We start from the raw sequence: 19,686 nt of genomic DNA, 5'->3' as shown, positions 1-19,686 counted from the left end.
AGATCAACCAAAGGACTTGTATGCATGCATATAAGCATAACCAATGGACATAAGACACTGGGGAATAGGGGAGGCTAGGGGACTGTCTAGGGCGGGGGGAAAAAATGGACACATATGTAATACCCTTTGTAATAAAAAATAAAATTAAAAAAAAGAGAAAAGTTTATATGTTTTTTAACCTCAGCTATGATTAAAGAATCTGGGAAAAAAGACAAAGGAAAAATGCCAAAACAAGTAGTTGGATATGAGTGCTTATTACTATAGTCATATTCTTTTCTGTATGTTCAGAATGCACTAATATGAGCTATATTACTTTTATGATTCAGACTAAAAACAAACAAGATAACCTCTCCCATGTTGTTTGATACCAAAATGCTGTAAGGCTGAGGAAAGCCTTGGTATAACATCAAGCTCAGGCACACCAGGAAAAACGAGCGGTGCTCCATTTCCAGTACCGCCTGCCCTTCCAGGCTGCCTAGAGGTGATCCACAGAAAGACGTCAGGAAGGGGAAGGCAGGGGCATGAGGAAGAACTAGATCACCTTGCTGCAGTCTTTTGTGTCACCCCAGGCCACACAGACCCACATGCATGCAGAAACCTCACCTTACGAAGTAGCAGATCTTCAGGCACAGCCCTGGTGACTTCTTGGCCCAGGCGTCCTTATACGTGGGCTGTGGTTAAGGCAAATGGAGCTTCTGCAACAGCAACCAGACAGCTTCTCATCTGTGGAAGCGTTTGCTAAAACCAACCCCCTCCCAAAATAAATTTCAAATGAAAATGTATTCTTATCTCTCCCCATAGATAAAAACCTACTTGGTGTGTGTGGCTGTATGTTATTATCACCTACAAGGGTGGCGTGGGGACTATCTAGCTCACGCTGAAATGGCGGTGGAAGGAGACCACCGCGTCTCCTCTGCAGAAGTAGAGCTAGGAAGTCCATGGTGGGAAAGCCCCGCGCAGGTGACTATAAGAAGTGCCAGAGGGGCAATGACCTCCTGCCCAGGACCAGGAGACCAGGAGTCCAATGAGACCAGTTAAAGAGAGCAGCCCTTTCTCACCTTTTATGATGCTTCTAGTAACTGATAAACAATTGGTGCAGTGAATTACAGGATAGGGGGAAGGAATAAATATTCAGTATAGTGTCATGACAATAATAGGAAAATGATAATATATGCCTAGAGCAGTGGTTCTCAACCTTCCTAATGCTGCGACCCTTTAATACATTTCCTCGTGTTGTGGTGACCCCCAATTTCATTGTTACAAATTGAACATAATTAAAGCATAGTGATTAATCACAAACACAATATGTATTTATATATGTGCTTTCCGATGGTCTTAGGCAACCCCTGTGAAAGGGTTGTTAACCCCCCAAAGGGGTCATGACCACAGGTTGAGAACCACTGGCCTAGAGGCTGTTAGTAGGTGGACCTTGTAAGTTGGATGGCAAGTCAGACAAAGCCATGTGAATAATGTGAATAAAGCCAAAATACAATCAGAGACATGTTAAGGATCCATAGCATCTGGAATATTCCATGAAATGGTGCCATCCTAAGAATATGAAAGAATAGCAGGTTCCATCAAGTTCCCATGTTGAAGAGCAGCAATTGTCAACCTTTTTCATCTCATGGTACACATTAACTGATTACTAAAATTCTGCAGTACACCAAAAAATATATTTTTTTGCCAATCTGACAAATAAAAAGGTATAATTTAATTCATTCACACTGGACAATTATTGTTGTGTTGGCTGTTGTAATTTTTGTTGTTGTTTGACAATCTAAGGAAACAGACGTCAGAGCTCCTGACTAAATAGTTGGGTATTGCATGTTTAAAAATTCTTGCAGCATATCGGTTGAGAGTTGCTGCTCTAGAGCTTAGATGGAAAGAATATTCACTTAAAAGAAATGCAAAATCCAATCGAGTGATGAACCTGGGCAGGCCCTACCATCTTCCGCAAACAGAATGAGCAAGCAGGCCATGCAGTCTGTGTGCCCTGCAACACTCTGACCTCTTTCTCATAGAAAAACTGTGCCATAATAACTGCAATGCAGTTCTCAGTGACCTGCAGCCGGGTCCCCGAGATGAAACCAGGGAGAAGCCAGCAGAGATCTCAAATAACCAGGACAGAAGCGGCCTTCCTTCAGTGGGAGCGCACACTGTAACCCCTGCAAAACTCAGAGTCAACTACAGCAAAGTAAGAGACAGCCCAAATCATATTATTGATGTTTTTATTAGGAAGGCATCTGTGCATTTTGAGATTTTATATGCCTGTAAAGTTTAAGAGTATATTAGAATGGTAGCATGGAAACTCCAATTTGGAATATATAATTAATCGTGGTTTTAAATTGAAACCTTATTAAGTTTATGCATTGCTTTGGAGCAGTGGTTCTCAACCTTGGCTGCACATTGGAAACACCTGGGAATCTTTTTAAAATCCTGATTTCTGGGCCTCATCCTCCGGAAATTCTGTTTATTTGTTATGGGGTGGGGCCACAACATTAATAAGAACGAAACAGAATTTCCGAGGATGAGGCCCAGAAATCAGGATTTTAAAAAGATTCCCAGGTGATTCTAATGTGCAGCCAAGGTTGAGAACCACTGCTTTGGAGCATCTAAGATAACATTAGCTTTCCTGTTTATAACTTTAATCAACTAGAGTTATAAAAATTATTTCGAATTCAGGGAAACCTCTGAAATCTTTAAAAATAAATTAAAGTGTAAAATTCATAATTATTTAAAATCATCGGGAGTATTTAATTAGCATTTTCCAAATTAACCAAAAAATTTTCATGGCCCCTTAAAAAGATTTGGTGGAACATGAGAGACTTATAGAAAGAATATGACTTGTGAGCTAAAACTGGGTCCCTAAAGAAAAACTATGGTTGTGAAATTTGTACTTCCAATAAAATTAATTTTAAAAACATATTTTAATAGATTTACTGCTTATAAAATCTGTCTTTGACGGCACCAAAACGACACCCGCATCAACAAATGAAATAAAAATTAAAACAAGCCCAGCCAACTGGCAAACTTCATGAAGTAACAGGTTCTGACACCGGCCTTTCTTTGGGCCTAACAGGTAGGAGTGGAAATGCAATGACTTTACATGTCTTAATGCCACATCGCTAAGAAAATGCATCCCCTGAACGCAAAGAGGTTCACGCATAAGGCACATTTTAGATAGGTATGTCTTAGATTGTATATTTGAATTATTTGACCAACTTGTTGAAATTTTTCTTTCTTTTTAATAAGGAAGGCAGAGAAACCCATCTATTTTAAGACAACTAAATGGACATAGAAATCAACATGGTGCCCTCTATGTGGAGTTTATCTTCCTCTGGTGGTTTCTTATCCTCTTTAAATGGGGGGCAGGTAGCGTCTGCAAACCCAGTGGCCTGCAGTCAGGGGCTGAGCCGCTGTGGGCATGCGGGATGCCAGGCGGGATGGCAGAGCCTCCCAAGGCCATCAGAGCCCCGATGCATAGCAAAGGCAGGGCACCCACTTTCTCACTCGAGGAGCTGGAAGCCAGTGCTGATGACACAGGCCAGCAGCAAGAGGCTTGGGCGCCTGCGACCTAGTAAACGTCCCTGTTGCTGACAGTTCAGGCCCAACCTGTCTTCCTTCCCTTCACGGCTGGTCCTGTGCCTGGGAAGTACCAGGGCAGTTCTGACTGTGCTCTTCAGGCATCTGAACTATGCAAAGCATGTTTTTTTCTTCTTCTCTTTTTTCAAACAATGGAAAAGCAAGAAACCATCTGAGCTTATTTTATTAACAAGTTTTAGGCAGATCAATACATTTAGCTAACAGAACAGAATGAAAAGCCCCTCAAGGCAGATGACAGCCAGGCAGACATGAGAGAGACACTGACCACTTAGGTGATACAAAACAAGAGTCAGGGGAATGAAATATGTTTTCACATCAATAGTGCTATTTTAAAGCACTAGATGTATTTCCCAAGGGGGAGGGAGAGGGAAGGTCAGGAAAGATTTCACTGAGGGTCATGAAAGAATTTGCTAGGCTTGCAGCGAGGAAAAGGTGCTCCAGGCCCAGGAACTGGTGAGGATCCGTGACAATCGGGGCATTGAGAAGCTCAGTGTGGAGGGCGAAAGGTTTCTATAAAAAAATTATTATTATTATTATTTTATTTAAAAGAGAGAGGAAAGGAGAGAGAGAAACATCGATGGGAGAAATATCGATTGGCTGCCTCCTGCACACCCCTATTGGGGATGGAGCCCACAACCTGAGCATGTGCCCTGACCAGGAATCAAACCAGTGACCTCTTGGTTCCTAGGTCCATGCTCAACTGCAGAACCACACTGGCCGGGCGGGAAAGGGTTTCTGGGAGCTGCAGGAAAAAGCAGGAGAGACACTGAATTGGGTCAGACCCTGGAGGGCCGTCTCCTGGCAACCGAGGGAGGGGTCTGATGTCACCTCCCCCAGTGGGCAGAGGCTCTGAAGCAAAGATTACCCCACCTCTCAAGAAAGTAACTTCAGAGGATGACAACGAATGGTGGTGGTGGGGGGGTGGGGGGGCGGTAGAAGGCACATAGGTGAGAAGACCCTGGGACTATGGCCGGCCATGGCATGGAAATGCAGAGGAGAGACCAGATGAGAGTCATTTCTGAAGTCAAAACCCTGGGATTGGATGATGGCCAGAAGGAGGTGAGAGGCAGGAAGGAGTTGAGGGTGCTTCTGATGTGGTTTAGGCCACTGAGCGGGTGATGACACCATTAACTGAAACTGAAAATGAAAATACAGGTGTCAAAGCAGAGTTAACGGGGTGGTAGTTGGGGAGAGAGGGTGGTGAGTTTTGCAGTGTTTTGAACATATTAAAATTGATGTCCTAACTAGTTCAAACTTTTTAAAGAAATGGCTTGGGTTAGAGAAATACAGACTCGAAAGTCACCAACACAGAGGAATGGTGTTGAAAATCCGGTGAGACATGGCCCAGGGAAGGAAGAGGAGTGAGTGAACAAGAGGATGCTACCCGGTAGTTCAGAGGCCCTCAGAGAAGGTGCTGGGTGGGAAGCTGGAGGGGTGCCGGGAGGAAGGAGAGTCAGGAAGGTGCATTCCGGAGCCCTGGAGGGCGGGTTTGGAGAGGCAGGGTGTCAGCAGTGCCCAGGGCTTCTGGGAGGTCAGCATAGACTGGAATGGAAAAAAGCCATTGGGAGGTTGTTGGTGACATCAGAGGAAAGTTCGAGTGCAGGGGTGGGGGCCACGGTTGAATTAGGAGTGGGAGGGAGCTGAGAGATTGGAGATAGTGGATGCAGACAATTTTAAGAAGTTTGCGAATCAAATTTCTAACCCTAACAATGGAATGAAGGGGAGGCAGGGCTGAGAGTTTATTTTTAGGTTGGAGGCATTTCAATGTGTTTTAGGCTGAGGGGCAGGTGCCACTGACGAGGCAGTTTAAGAGTGCAGGAGAGGGGAGGTCCTGATGGGGTAGATCCTGTGAGCAGGACAGGCAGGGCGGGAAGGGGAGAGGCGTCCATTCGCCGTGTGGGTGGGCATCCCAGGTACAATGTAATCCTTAGACCGGTGGTTCTCAACCTTCCTAATGCCGTGACCCTTTAATACAGTGCCTCATGTTGTGGTGACCCCCAATTTCATTGTTACAAATTGAACATAATTAAAGGATAGTGATTAATCACAAAAACAATATGTAATTATATATGTGCTTTCCGATGGTCTTAGGCAACCCCTGTGAAAGGGTCATTCAACCCCCAAAGGGGTCTCAACCCACAGGTTGAGAACTGCTGCCTTAGACCAACAATTTTCCCAGTGAGAAATACTTCATCCCTGGCACTGTTTAGAATTGCTGGTACATGGAGTTAATAAAAAGCAGACCAACTCTGAGTTGGTTTTATTATGGTTTTAAAATTCTCTGCAGACGAGACACCACTTATTACCTGCACCTCTTATGACGTGAACCCCTCCCAATGCCCCGCCCTTGGAAGGCACTGGAGACACCTCCTCTGAGAGGAGAGGTAAAGATATGTAAGTGGATGGGGGCGGACTGGAGGGGTTCAATGGGGGAGCAAGGGGGGCATATGTAATAATTTCAAAAATAAAGAATTGTTTTTTAAAAAAAGATATGTAAGTGGGTTTAGAAAAGAGATTTGGTCCTGATGGGTATGGGTGTGTGTGTGTGTGTGTGTGTGTGTGTGTGTGTGCTCGCACGCCTGTCATAAGATGAAAAGGTAGTGTCAGGAGAGGTGGTGAAGATGAGAAGAGCTGCAAGTCATGACTCAGAGCTGGGGATCTGGGCTTCGGGCGCTAAACAGTCTCACCCCACCCACAGGTTCTCTTCGGAGGCCACAGCTTACAGTGCCATCAGGGAGAGGGAGAGGGCAGGCAATTCCCCACCCTACTCAGTTCACACCCCACAAGAAGGTTACAGTCCAGCTGGGTTTTCTGCCTGCAGCAAAAGGCACCAGCAGACTCCAGTTACTGCGGCACCAGGAAGCCTTGGCCAGAACCTGGGGAAGGTTCCAGAATTGGTCAGGAAAGCCAGAATCATGTCATCACTTGAGTCATGCTTGCACCCTTGTCAATCTGCACAGGCAACTGTGAAGTTGGATGAATAGACAAGAAAAGTGTTGTTACTAGCCAGAGAAGACTGTTTGCATGCTGATTTCTTTGACTACTTCCCAGAGCAATCAGCATCAGTAGCATCGCCCTGCCCAACTGAAGGTACACATACACATGTATGTACACACACACACACACATACACATGTATGTACACACACACACACCATGCCCCTGAAAGGACGTGTAACCTGTGAACCCATTTACCACTCAGGATTATTCCAAACCAGTCAAAATAAAAGCATACTTCCGATTTCCAGCTACTCTTGAGCACTCCCACTGGGGACTGCCAGCGAGTCTGCTGAAAGGATATAGGGCAATCACTTTTTGGAGCAGTTCCGCAGAGGAAATGATAACTCGGTGCATGGTCAGCATGACTTGCAGCAGTTGGTTACTTCGACACAGGTTTCCATCTGCATCTGAAACACAGAGAGCAGCATCTGAGCGAGGCCCCAGAGAGAAACCAGCCTCGGCCACCCTCCATGACACAACGGTACGGGCCAACGGGCGTCTCCAGGCACAGTGCTTTTCTCCCACTGCCTCTGACACCACACTCCCTCCCTGCTTTGCTTTTCTTATCCTCCTGCCGTATTCTCCCCTTCGCAAAATGTCCATTTTCATGGACACCCACTGGGAGGTGGTGGAATCTTGGGAAAGGGGTAAAATTTGCACCAGTGCACCCGAAAGCAGAAGCAGATCCAGGTTTTGTGGGGCCCAAAGTGCATATTATGGCGGGTCCTTTCTAGGGTCACAGTCAAAAAAGTATAGTGTTAATAGATTTCAGTTAAAATGCCTTACTTTTGCAACTTGGCCAAAACATGACCATCTGAATACATGCCTAGGGCTCTCCCACAGCATGGAGGAGCTCTGAAAAAAGCTCCCCTAGTTTTATGGGCAGGCTGCCTCTGCAATAAAGGAGGAAGACTATGGGGAAACATTACATTTGGAAATCATGGGTGAGTTACAAGTATCCATGATGCTTTATATCCAAAAGCTTGGTTAGCTAGGTTTTCCAAAGCCCAGCTAATGTCAAATAATAAGATGCATTCTATACACTGGCATTGGGTATAAAGATTTCTCTTGGAGGGCTTTTCAAAATCTTTTCCATAGTGATAGCATGAAGTACTAGGGGCTATGCTGGTCTTTTGATGCCAGACCTGCTCTCTGTCCTTCACCATGGACTGCATCACCAGTGCCAGCTAGCTTCCAGTTGTGCTCATCCATGAGGAAGCATCAGCAAGAGAAGGGAGAAGAGAAGTCAGGCCATGTCTTTGCCCTCCCTTCTCTGCTCTGCACCACTTCCCTGAAAGGAGCTGCAGGTCTCTCCCATGAACCATCCCACTGGTTGGCCCCTCATGACTCCTGCTTCCCCTGGGATCCAACCCTGCTCATCTCCTTGGCCCTTGGCCCTCTGGCCCTGAGGGTAGCGATGACTTGTGGCTGTTGACAGTCTCTGGGTGCAACATCTGTTAATTCTACTTTATCTCTGTAAATAGCTCCTTCATCTATGTGTCTTCAATTAAACAAACCATGCGAATTCTATTCTCTGTTGGGAACTTGACTAATTCAGGATAAAATATCAAATGAAAGAATAAACATGAATTGCTTTATCACTGATAGCTCTTTAAAATGTGTTATACAAAAGGGGTTGTCATTTTCATTCTTTCCAAGTGTACCAAACTGTAAGTAAAAGACATAGTGCTCTTGGACTCAGGATTCAGAAGTCCTCTCTCATCCTCAAAAGATGACCTGAAGCCACAGTTCATGAGAAAATGTAAGTAAGCTGACAGGGTCACTCACCCTGCCATCACCAAACCCACTGATTTTCCCACATTCCATTATGGCCTGCTGCTTCCATGGAGGCCTTTCTGAGGCCATGGCTCCCACTGAGCTCTGGGTCTCCTTCCTCAAGGACCCTGATCCTGCCTTTGTCTACTTTCTTCCCTGTATCATCAACCTCCTCTCTCTCCTTTCTTTCTCTCTCTCTCTCTCTCTCTCTCTCTCTCTCTCTCTCTCTCTCTCCCTCTCTCCTACTTTACTCCCACTGGCATTTAAATATGCATCAGACTTTCCTATTTAAAGCACAATGAAATAAAACAAAACCTTAAACTGGCATCCTCTCTAGCTACCTCTCCATTTCTGTTCTCCTTTTCAGCAAAACCTCCCTGTCATCAATTTATCAACTCCTGTTCCTTCTCAACCATCCCATTCTGACTTCTAACTCCATCATTCCACTTAGTGGAGTTCTCAACCTGTGGGTCGCGAACAATGAAAATACATCCTGCATATCAGATATTTACATTATGATTCATAACAGTAGCAAAATTACAGTTATGAAGTAGCAACGAAAATAATTTTATGGTTGGGGGTCACCACAACATGAGGAACTGTATTAAAGGGTCGTGGCATTAGGAAGGTTGAGAACCACTGCATATTGTATTTTCAAGGTCACCAACTAGCCCCACCAAATCCTGTAGTGTATGCCTCTGTCCTCAGCTTACTTTATGACTCAAGTTGCATTCAAGCCAACCCACGTTGACAACTCTCTTTCCTGGAACACTTTCTTCTCTTGGCTCCCATAACATCACACTTTCTCAGCTTCTCTCTCAAGCTCTTCTTCTGCCTCTTCTTCCTCTGCTGAGCTTTTAAATGTCACTGTGCTCTGTGGTTTATTCCTCCCACTTCTTTTTTTCTAACAATTTTTAAAATATAAAACTTCTTAAAATTTAAATTAAAAAATTAACTAATTTTTTTCCTAAGTGAACTTATCTAGTCCTTTGGCTAAAAATGCCACCTATATGCTGATGACTGCCCAACTTATATCTTCAGCCCCGAGTACTGAATTAGTCTGTCCAACACACTTGGCAAATCCACTCAGATGTCTCATCCAAACAAAACTCCTGACCTTCCCCCACGACCCCCACCAAATTCATTCCTCCTCCACTTTTCTTCATCTCAGCAAATAGCACCATCAACCATCCTCTTAAATAAAAAACCTAGGAGTTATCCTTCTTGCTTCACTTTCTCTCATAGCCAATCCATCAGCAAGCCTCTGCTGTTTCCGCAGTTGTGTTCAAACTCTACTTTCAAACTATATCTCAAACCTGTCCATTTCCCTCCATCCCTGCCGTTTTATTAGTTGTAGCCATGATCGCAAGGCAATAACGTAGATGTCCTTCCTGCTTCCACTCTATAGTCAATTCTCCACTCAGAAGTCAGGAACAAGCTTCTAAAACCCATGAATCAGGTCATGTGCTTAGGGTGCTTTACTGAACTCCGTTATACTGAATAAAACTCAAAATCCTTACAATGGCCAATGGAGCTCCACAGGTTCTGGCCCCTTTTACCATTTCCCACTTTATTTCCTGTTTCATACCCGATTACTCCTCCCCACACCTTTACTTATGCAATCAAGTAGACTACAATTATAGAGGTAACTTTTCAATTCAATATCTGACAACATAGTTTTTATGACGCAGCTTTCCTCACAGAGCTAGTAGTGCTCATATTCCCATGTAGGATGGTAAAGAGCAGGAAAGATTGTGAAATGTATTTGTAGGGCATCAGAATGGTCAAAGGAGCTATGGACACAGTCCCAGGCTTCTTTCGTGTGGACAGAATCTAAGGCTTGTGACTCAACTCTTCCTTGTGGTTGGTTAGCATCTTTTAACAATGTCATTTCTAATTCTCACAACTCTGCAATGTTGGTATTGTTCATGGCGTGCAGATGAGAAAATGAAAGCATGGTGACACTGGGTAATTTGTTCTGGGTCAAAGAGACAATGGGTGGAGGAGCTAGGATCTGCTCCAAGTTTGTCGGATTCCGGAAGCCCTGCTCCTTCCACTGCGCTCAGCTGCACACGGCACAACCATTTCTTAGGATAGGGAATTTGAGTGTTAAATGGGAGGCCAAAGTGGATGAGCTAAAAGATCTCTTCCAGTCCTTAGGTTACAAGTCTAAGAGATGTCACTGGGACATGGGATTGGGACTCCAGTGGTTTCTGAAAGTCTCTTATAAGCCTTGGTTAATTGATATTGATCATTAAAGTTACCTTTAAAGTAAGAAGCATGCTGTGTCTAAGATTCACAAGCCAAGTCACACTCCATTTTCCCTCGCACTCCCTTTACACAGTTCTGTGACGCTCCCCACTGTGGCTTGTTAATCCTCATGTGCTCTCTGTGTAGTGAGGGCAAGGCCAGGAGGGGGTGATCCACTCAGCAAAGGGAGGCAGAGACGGGGTGACAGCAGAAGCACCTGGGTACCTGGGTCCTGAACTCCCTTCTAGGCTCTCCTTTTTCCACAGGAGAACGCCTTGGTGTATCACTTGCCCTCATCCCACCGCCATCTCTCCCCATGTGACCTCATCACGTCCTGACCGCCTCTCGGCAAGCACTTCTTCCTTTTTGAGGGGGAGAGCCTCTTTTGAAAGTCAAAGGGAACCTACCTTCCAGGCTGCTGGATTTTATTGATATTTTGATGTAATTGGTGTAAGGTGATTTAAATATTTCAATGAATAATTTCATTTTGTTTGTATCTTGAAGCTTTTTAAAAATGCAAGGTGTCAAACTAAAAATTCTAATAAGTAAAATGTGCAATGCATAGTAAAATATGCAGATTTTCTCATCCCCATCTGCTTCTCCTTACACTTCAGGGGAAGACTTCTTTAAAGGGGTGAAAATTCAGTGGGTACAAAATGTCAGTCTTACACACTCTATACTTGTCTTGGAGAATAAAGTATACTGCCAGAGATCTATACAACTTAAAGACCCACCCAACCTGGGGACCATTTGTTCCTCAAGCAAACAGGAAAGTCACGGGGCTTCTAGACAGTCATTTATCTCTGAAGCAACAACCCATTTTCCATCATTAGACTCAGTGGCAGCAATAGCGACACTTCATGGAATCACAGAATCTCAGGGGTGGAAAAGACTTTAGTCATCTACCTTGACCTTCCATCCGATGCATTATTTCCTTCTAAAAGTGTCACAGGTAAGTGGCTATCTAGCCTCTGCTTGTACCCTTCCAATGAGAGGATACTCCTTTTCTATATAGCAACTTCTACTTAGATTAAACACAGTTTTGGACACAATTAATCAACACTGATAATCTGCTCTGTGCGAGGCACCGTCCTAGGTCCCAAAGGAGAACTGAAGAGCTACAAAACACTCGCCATTGAGGAGCTCACAGTCAGGTTGGGGAATGGGACACACACCCAAGACACCAAACAATACTAGACAGTAAATATGAAGAATGAAGCGGAGGAGGCCATGCTACATAGTGGTCAAGTTCAGAAGGGGAGAGATCCTATTCAGCGTGGTGGCTCAGTAAGCATCTCTTGATATCCGTGATGAGGTGACCCAGAACTTCAAGATTCAAGAGGCCTTATGATCCGGCCCTCTTCCTCTAAATTAGCATGCACACTCTTTTTTTTTTTCCTTTCTGTGGTTTAATCTTAAACAAGCTACTTGCCCCTGAGAGCAATGAACTGCTCCCTGATGGTTAGAATCATGTGAAAGGAAATTTGCAAAGGGCTGCAAGCCTGAACCTGCTTCATACTGACGAGAGGTGGGGTGACTCCTACAGTGGGGGCCTATCTAGGGGATGTGGTGGAAACGACTCCCTGCAAAATGGACACAAAGCATATCCCACACCAGAGAGACTCTAAAGCTGTCTTTTCTTCCCCTTCGTCTTGGTTTCCATGGAAATCTGCGGCTGTGTGAAGGGATCCTGAGTATACTAGGATGTCAGATGTCAAAAATTGGTATATGGAGGGCAGGCAGGCTGTCAGCACAGGGGGCATAATACAAAATAACAGGAGTGTCAAAAACAGGGCCCAGAAGATGGTAATGGAAAAGCCAGCGTCAGAAAAACACGCGGGCAGAGTTAGATCTGCAGCCTATGGCAGGGCTGATGCGGCTCTTGGAGATCAACCTCTCCGTAAATCAGAAGACTGGCTCTAGGGGGATACACACACACACACACACACACACACACACACACACACACACACAACACAACACACACACAAAATCTTCAGGTATGACAATGTAAACGCTTCAAAGAAACAAAACCTACTTGACAGCAAGACTACAACATTCATTAAATCCTGTGTGGAAAGTACACAAAAGCTGGCAAGCTGAAAAGAAGGTCACTAGTTGGTTGTTTGTTTTTAGCACCAACAGTTGCAAAAGGGGCAGGAAGTGCATGTGAAGAACAGGGCGACACACACTTGGAACTCTCATAGCTTCTACCCGAGCAGCTTAAAACAGGTATCCGGCACCACCTTGATTTGTTTCTGTCCTCAGCCCCTCAAGGCGGGGGAGAACAATCAGCAAAAAGCAGCTATCTGCTAAGGAAGGAGTCTCACTTCACAGGGCAAGTGTGAGAAGCAGTCTGGTTGCTGCCAGTGTTGTGCTGGGAAGAGTTTAAATAACAGCTCTCCTGGGGGGAAGGAGCGGTGAAGAGGACCCTGATTTGTAGTGGTTGCAGAGTTCTGTGGTGTCAAGACTGCCTTTACGTCACATTCCAAGCCACCAATGTGAAGCCACTGAACGTGGAGGGGGGGAGAGATGCTTGCAGTCAGCTCTGCATCCAGGTGCGGCTGCAGGTCTCAGTGCGGACCTGAGGTTACAAGGGTCAGTGCTTGCGTAGCTTCCTGTTGAATTCCTTCCCACCTGGTGTCCTTGTTCCCGGATGCTCCTGAACCACTCTCCACCTGACCCCTGACCTGTGCCCTCTGGGCCTGGCCTGGTGATTCAGGTGTTAATCCCTATCAACAAATTCCTCTGGACTTCAAGGGTGAATCCTTTCAGATATGCATTGCAATAGAGATTTCTTGGAGTGGCTAGTGCTCCAAGCCAAGGACCAAAATTTTAATGTAAGGTGAGATTTGGGAGAAGAGCAGCTCCCAGTTTCTTATAAATCTAGTCCTGCCCTTGTTCCCTCTGGGACAAGCTGGTGTGTTTTGCCCAAGGCCAATGGTGTGGGGCCTGCCACACTAGTGAGGACATGTATGTCTAGCCAGAACATTTTCTATTCCTTGGCCTAGTACAGTGTCCAGAAGCTCTGAGTATCTTGGTTATCATTAGTTTTTAATTATTTATTTGCTGGGGGTCATCATGATACAGACAATACACAACCTCAATGTAACCATGACCTGCAATTTCAAACTTCTGCAAAAGGCCTTTAAGCAGAGTCTTAAAAAAGTGGAGAAGGGGCTGGTCAAGCTCACCTCCTTTTGCTCCCACCTAACTCCTGCGGGGAGATGATGGCCAATGCCAGGGACTCAGGAAAGAAAAACCTGCTGATCAACCCTGACACAGAGAGGATCTGGTCTAATCAGGCCTCCCTCCACTCCTGTCCTGGAGAGGCCAACTGGGGGGCACCTGGTGAAGGAAAAGAGCCTGTGCCTCCTCCCTTAGTTCTGTGGACACTGAGTCACTGTCCCGCTGGGTCAGAAGAGTTGTGGGGGCAGGGAAAGATGTTGCCATGACACAGCATTTAGATACACGCATGCGCATGTGCACGCAAGTACACACACACACACACACACATACCAAGCACCTGAAACCAGCCAGCCCCGGAGAACCATACACACACACACACACACACACACACCAAGCACCTGAAACCAGCCAGCCCGGAGAACCACTGTTCTCCCGAGATGAGAACACCTGATGGCGGCACCTCATGTTCTTAAACCCTCACCTGTGTTGAACACAAGTTGCACACCTCTGCGGTAGCAGGGACTCTGGCTCCATTTTAAAGATGAGGAAACCAAGGTCTGTGCCTTGGCCATGGCCCCCAGGCCTGGTGAGTGACGGCTCCTGGACAGGAATGGCCATCAGGCCCCTAGTCCCGGCTCTTTCCTCGGAACCTGCCTCTCCTTAGGGATTAAGAGATGAGTGGGGCGAAGACTAGTTATATAGGGAAGAGCTCTAACTTTCAGCCATCCATGCTCTAAAGCTAAACCCCTACCCACTTCTCTTTCTCCCCAAGAAGCCCCACACCTATTCAGACCAACCTCTTCCCCTTCTCATTGCATTTATGGTGCATGTACTCTAAAAATCTCTCTGGAGATCCGAACCCATAGAGCCACCACTTTCCATAACATCAACACAAGGTAGCTGTTCCTGACACCGTTTAGCTAAGACAGCTCGAAACCAGAGAGTCTGTGAGCCAGGGCTGCGTGGGTGAAAATACCAAGTCCCCTGACAGCTCACAGCCCCTGTGCTGGGCCCTCTGTCCTCCTGTGGCAGACACTCCACTCCCTCAGCCAAACCAGATGGCAGCAGGCACATCCCTCCCTGGGCACGGCGCTTCTGCAGAAGCACGAAGCTCTGTGTGAAGGATGACCTAGATTTTTTGGATGAGCGACTGCAATCTATAAATGTCTAACGAAGCGCATGAATTGCCTAAAGTGAAAAAGGGCTTTTAGCTGTGTTGCTGCTGCTGAGCAAGACGGCCGGCCTTCCTTGGGGGTTGCCATCTCCACTAGACCTGTCGTGTCTGAAAAATCAGGGGCCTTAGAAGTCACAAGGGCACATGTCCTCTTCGGTTCTGCAAACTGGATCCAGCTCTGGGGCTGGGGGTTGGGAGGCCGGGCTGGCACTAAGCAGCAAGAGGAGGGAGGAGGTGGGACGGACCTGCAGACCCAGTGATCTGGCTGGGATGACTCCATGACCTCAGAGCCATTGTTGGAAGGTAGCACCCATTGAACCTCCCAGGTGGCTGCTTCTCTGGGGCCCATCCACCCTGGAACAATCACATGACCTGGCTGGGTAGCAGTGAAGCTGGGGTTTGATTCTTTGGTGATGCAGCCTCGTTGGCTCACACACAGGGCTCATCCCCTCCCCCCCCCACAGCACCATAGGAATGTGCCTGGTGGGGCCAACGGGTGATGGGGTATGGAGGACACCGAGCTGCCAGCAGGTGGCTGGAGAGAGGCCAACAAAGGAGGAGTGGATACAAAGAAAAAGGATGCAAACAAACAGGGAGGAAGATCTGGGGCAGCAATTCAGGGAACTTCCTGTAAAAGAAGGCTTTGTTGAGACTGGTCAGCCTCAAACTCCATCTTCTCCAGAAACTCAATGTGTGGCTACTTCCTAAGAGCCCTAGGAAACCCCATCCCAGTGCAGAGCAGGGCTGAAGCCACTGGAGTATGCTGACATAAAATAGCAATACACCGAGTACAGTCTTAGCACAAATTGGGCTTTCACCCTAAAAACTGTCCCTGGCTTATAGTTCTCTGTGGTGCAGAGTCTTGTACCCCAAACATCATCATATCACCAGGCATCATCGCATGAGTTGCCTAAAGTGAAAAAGAGAGTTTAGACTGAGCCTAGTCTTTCGTGACTGAAGTTATTCTGAAAGTCTCCTCCCCCTTCTTTGGTTGTAGTTAGGATTAGATTACGTTTGGCTGCATGGAGAAAAGTGCTAGTGAACTGTGACACACTGAACAGTGAGTGGTCTCATTTCTCTTGCTGGATCGGGAACACCATCTCACTTGTCTCTTTGCTCCTGTAAGTCTCCAGCTATTGCAGATGGGATCTCGATGTTTCACGCAACACTGACTCTAACCTCTGCTCAGAGAGTGGCTGCCCTCTGTGGGTGTCACACTGCCCGTGCGGATGAGCCTGGACACAGCTTCCCCTCAAGGGTGGTTCTGGCTCCATGGGGGGCCGCCCAACTTCCTGCTCCTCCTGGGTTTTAAGTGCACCATCCTCTCAGACCTTGAAGGCAGAAAGATTTCTTAGAGTTTACTGAGGTGCCGAGAGAAACCTGCAGAAGGGCTGGGGAAGGACCGTGGAAAAGAGAATGGCACAGGTGGGGAGGAGACTCTTACTATCTGAGCCAGAGAAGAAACTGCCCTCTACTCAGGAGCCAGGAGCCAAATAAGAATGTTTCAAACCACCCCAAGTCATGAGCTGGTGCCGTGTCACCGTCTTACAGAGAAAGCCCAAATGCAACACCGAAACTCACAATATTGGTACCAAGTGGGAGACAGAAGAACCGGGAGAAGTAGTAGGTATTGTTGGAGGAAATGTAGCATCTGACTGAAGAAATGAACTATATTCGAAGGGTAGCCTGATTCTCTCTCTAAAACACCTACTACTTCTCCTGGCTCTTCTGTCTCTGTGTTGCTCTTTTTGTCCACATGCCCGAGTGTTTCCTGTGCACCAGGGAGTCTTTCCCTGTGTTAACTCTGAGGTCGGTGGCACTACTGTCATCTACGGATGAAGAAACAGAGGCAAAAGTAACTTTCTCAAGTTTAGCTGGTAAGTGGCAGACCTGGGACTTGAACCCAGACTGTGTAGCCCTGGGATAGCTCTGATCGTGTCTGAGCCTCAGTTGACAATGCCCTGCAGGGAGATAATCCTTCCCAGCAGGGAGATAATCAGGAGACCAGTGAAGATAAGAAGCTTTCTTATCTTTTGGGGAGAACAAAGTCTTGAACTGAGTCTAAACCACTGTGATTTCTGGTTGACTCGTGGGTCCCAAACATCTAGGCTGCCTGACAGTCGTCACGTAGGCACATGAAACCCTCAATCTGTTGTCAAAGCATTAGTAACACACATTTATTAGTGCTTTCTCGCTGGCTCCCCTCTCCTTACACGTTAGCTCATTTGAGCCTCAAGATGACTCTGTGGGGTGGGTATTATTATTTTACAGGTGAGGACCTGCCAGAAGTCACACATCTACTGAGTGAGTGCTGAGGCTTGAGTCCTGCTCATTTGCCTGGAGCCCTGCCCTTCCCACCCTATCCCCCTGCTTCTCGTCCTGAGAGTGGTAAGGGTGAGAGGCACACCCTTTGCCTTAGCACTTGTGGGTTTCTGGAGCCAGCCTACCCGCTCAATGAGAAGACAAACAATAATCACCACCCAACCATGGCCAGGTACTGGCAAGGCCACCTTACAGACACCCTCGCTAATTCTTACACAGCTCTGCTTGGTAGATGTTTCTCCGTTTCTCATATGAAGAAACAGACTCAAGAGAGGGAAGAGAACTCAGCAGTGGTCCCACCACTAGGAAGTGGGCAGGTAGGTGCTGTGGAGGATTGTCCTGGTTCTTTTATCATCCCAATTCTAGGGGATTTGGGCATGACAGTCCTGCATTACCTTTATTTTTTTACATCCTTACTCAACGTGTGAGGGTATTTTTTCTAGAGAAAGTGGAAGAGAGGGAAGAGGTAGAGACAGAGAAAGAGAGAAAAGAGAATGAGAGAGAGAAACTTCGATTGGTTGCCTCCTGCTTACGCCCCACTAGGCCAGAGATGGAACCTGCCACTGAGGTACGTGCCCTTGACTGGGAATCGAATCCAAGACCCTTCAGTTCCTGGGCAGATGCTCTAACCACTTAGGAACACTGGCCAGGGCCTGCCTTGCCTTTTAAGTGGGGTTCCTCCAAGGATAAGGCGAAGGCCGTGTCTATTTCCTTTCGGTTCCTACAGCCTGGGGTCTCCTGCTGCACTGAGTCTGACCACTGTGATTTCACATTACACTGCGGCCCTTTCCTTCACTCAGATCGCGGTAGAGAAGAATAGTCATCAACTAGCAACTATCAGTAAACACAAAACAGTCCCTGCACACTGGCTAAGAGGAAGGGGTTAAATGTCTTCGGAAGGAAGAAATAGCTATGACTTTGTATTCCCAGGATGAGACATGAGAGGATGCAGGGAGCTGATAGTGAACGAAAAAAAAGAATAAACAGTTTTTAAGAAAGGGTCAGAAGAAGAGCTAATAAACTATAAGGACAAAACAGGAACTAAGATTTAGACTGTTCTTTCCAGGTATGTTAATGTCCCTGGCATTTATTTCCATTTGCAGATCCAGACAGAGCTGCCCTCTGACACATGACGACAACCAGAGGTCCCCAGGTACCTTTAGGAATCCTGGATTTTAAGGTCACTGCAATAGCACACCATGGCCTCAAGTGAGAAAAGCTTCAAGTTCAAAAAGCCTTTTCTAGGCTTTTGGTTTTGATTAGATCTTCCAAAATTTATTTACTGAAAAATTGACATTTTCAGGATGGAAACGGTAAGGGGTGATGCTTGAAGAAGCTGGGATCCTGACTGTCTGTGGGACCTAACCGCTTTTTGGCAAGAGTTCTCCCACTTGTCCTGTTCGACGGACACAACCCCGTGGTCAGCTCCTGGGAGCCCGAGCGGAGCAGGGCAGAGGGAAAGCTGAGGCAGGGCCGCCAACGCCACACACAAGCCCTGGAAGTACCACTGAACAACCCTGCCTGATGATTGCGGAACACTTCACTCTACAAAACACTCACATGTATGGTCTGCTTTGACTCCCAACCTCCCCGCCAGGCAGGCAGGGACTGTGTGTTTTACAGATGAGAAAGGCACACAAAGGGATGTTCAATCTGTCTAGTCCTCCGATCGATGGCGCCTGTGCTGAGCCAGTTAACTACTTTGACTATTGCCCCAGATAAGCAGCTGGCCCAAGGATAACGCCAGTGGCAGAGTTGGGGTTCCAGGCCTCGATGCTGCTGTCACAGCCCTGGGTTCTTGGTTGGAAGAGCCTGTGCTGGGTGCTGCGGGGAGTGCAGAGGCACCAGGCTCCGGTCCCAGTGAGGACCCGGAGCTACTGGCTCCAGGATGGAGGGGATACAGGAAGGCCTGGAAACACACCGCCAAGGCAGTGTGGGCAGGAGGAACGTCAGCTTTCACTGGAAGCAATGGCTCCACCTTCACAAAGAGTGGCATCTGAGGTGGGCTTTGAAGGAGGGGTCCGATTTGGACAGACTAAGCTGGAGGGAAGGGTGTTCTGGGTGGGGGAGAAATGGTTTCTACTTTTGGATGAGGGAGTTACAATATATTCAGGAAAAGATGTACAGTTTAGTTAGGTAGGGAGAGAGGTGTGGGAATGGATCAGGGTCAGGGTACAGGGACCTCACATACTAACTGGGGAGTGGTCCTAACTCTGGTCTTTACCTTAAAATTCTGCAACAGAAAAAAGAAAGCAGCATCCTCTCACCTAGTGTCCTGTTCAAATGGCCAGGCTGTTCGACCTACAACCTGAGCCCAGGGCTCTTTTCAAGTGGAACATTCTAAAGAGCCTTGCACTTGTTTTTAATTTCTAC

The 19,686-nt window shown here is 46.7% G+C and overlaps 1 protein-coding gene across 4 annotated transcripts in view; it reads right to left on the bottom strand.

Annotated features, from left to right (window-relative positions):
• RASGRP1 (RAS guanyl releasing protein 1) overlaps positions 1-19,686 on the bottom strand; it is a 76,023-nt gene that overhangs the window by 28,416 nt on the left and 27,921 nt on the right. For 3 of the 4 annotated variants that reach the window (XM_015557579.1, XM_015557577.1, XM_006778098.2), the window contains exons 2-3: positions 6,904-7,009; positions 604-666 (exon numbers count right to left, since the gene is read on the bottom strand). In XM_015557579.1, coding sequence (XP_015413065.1) covers positions 604-666; positions 6,904-7,009 — 169 coding nt within the window. Of the gene's footprint in view, positions 1-603; positions 667-6,903; positions 7,010-7,388; positions 7,447-19,686 lie in introns of those variants that run through there. The other variant, XM_015557578.1, reaches the window with a different exon arrangement.

The sequence above is a fragment of the Myotis davidii genome, unplaced genomic scaffold (assembly GCF_000327345.1).
Source record: "Myotis davidii unplaced genomic scaffold, ASM32734v1 scaffold46, whole genome shotgun sequence".
Taxonomy (NCBI): Eukaryota; Metazoa; Chordata; class Mammalia; order Chiroptera; family Vespertilionidae; genus Myotis; species Myotis davidii.
Note: the sequence above shows the minus strand (reverse complement) of the source record. Positions and strands in the feature narration are given on the sequence as shown.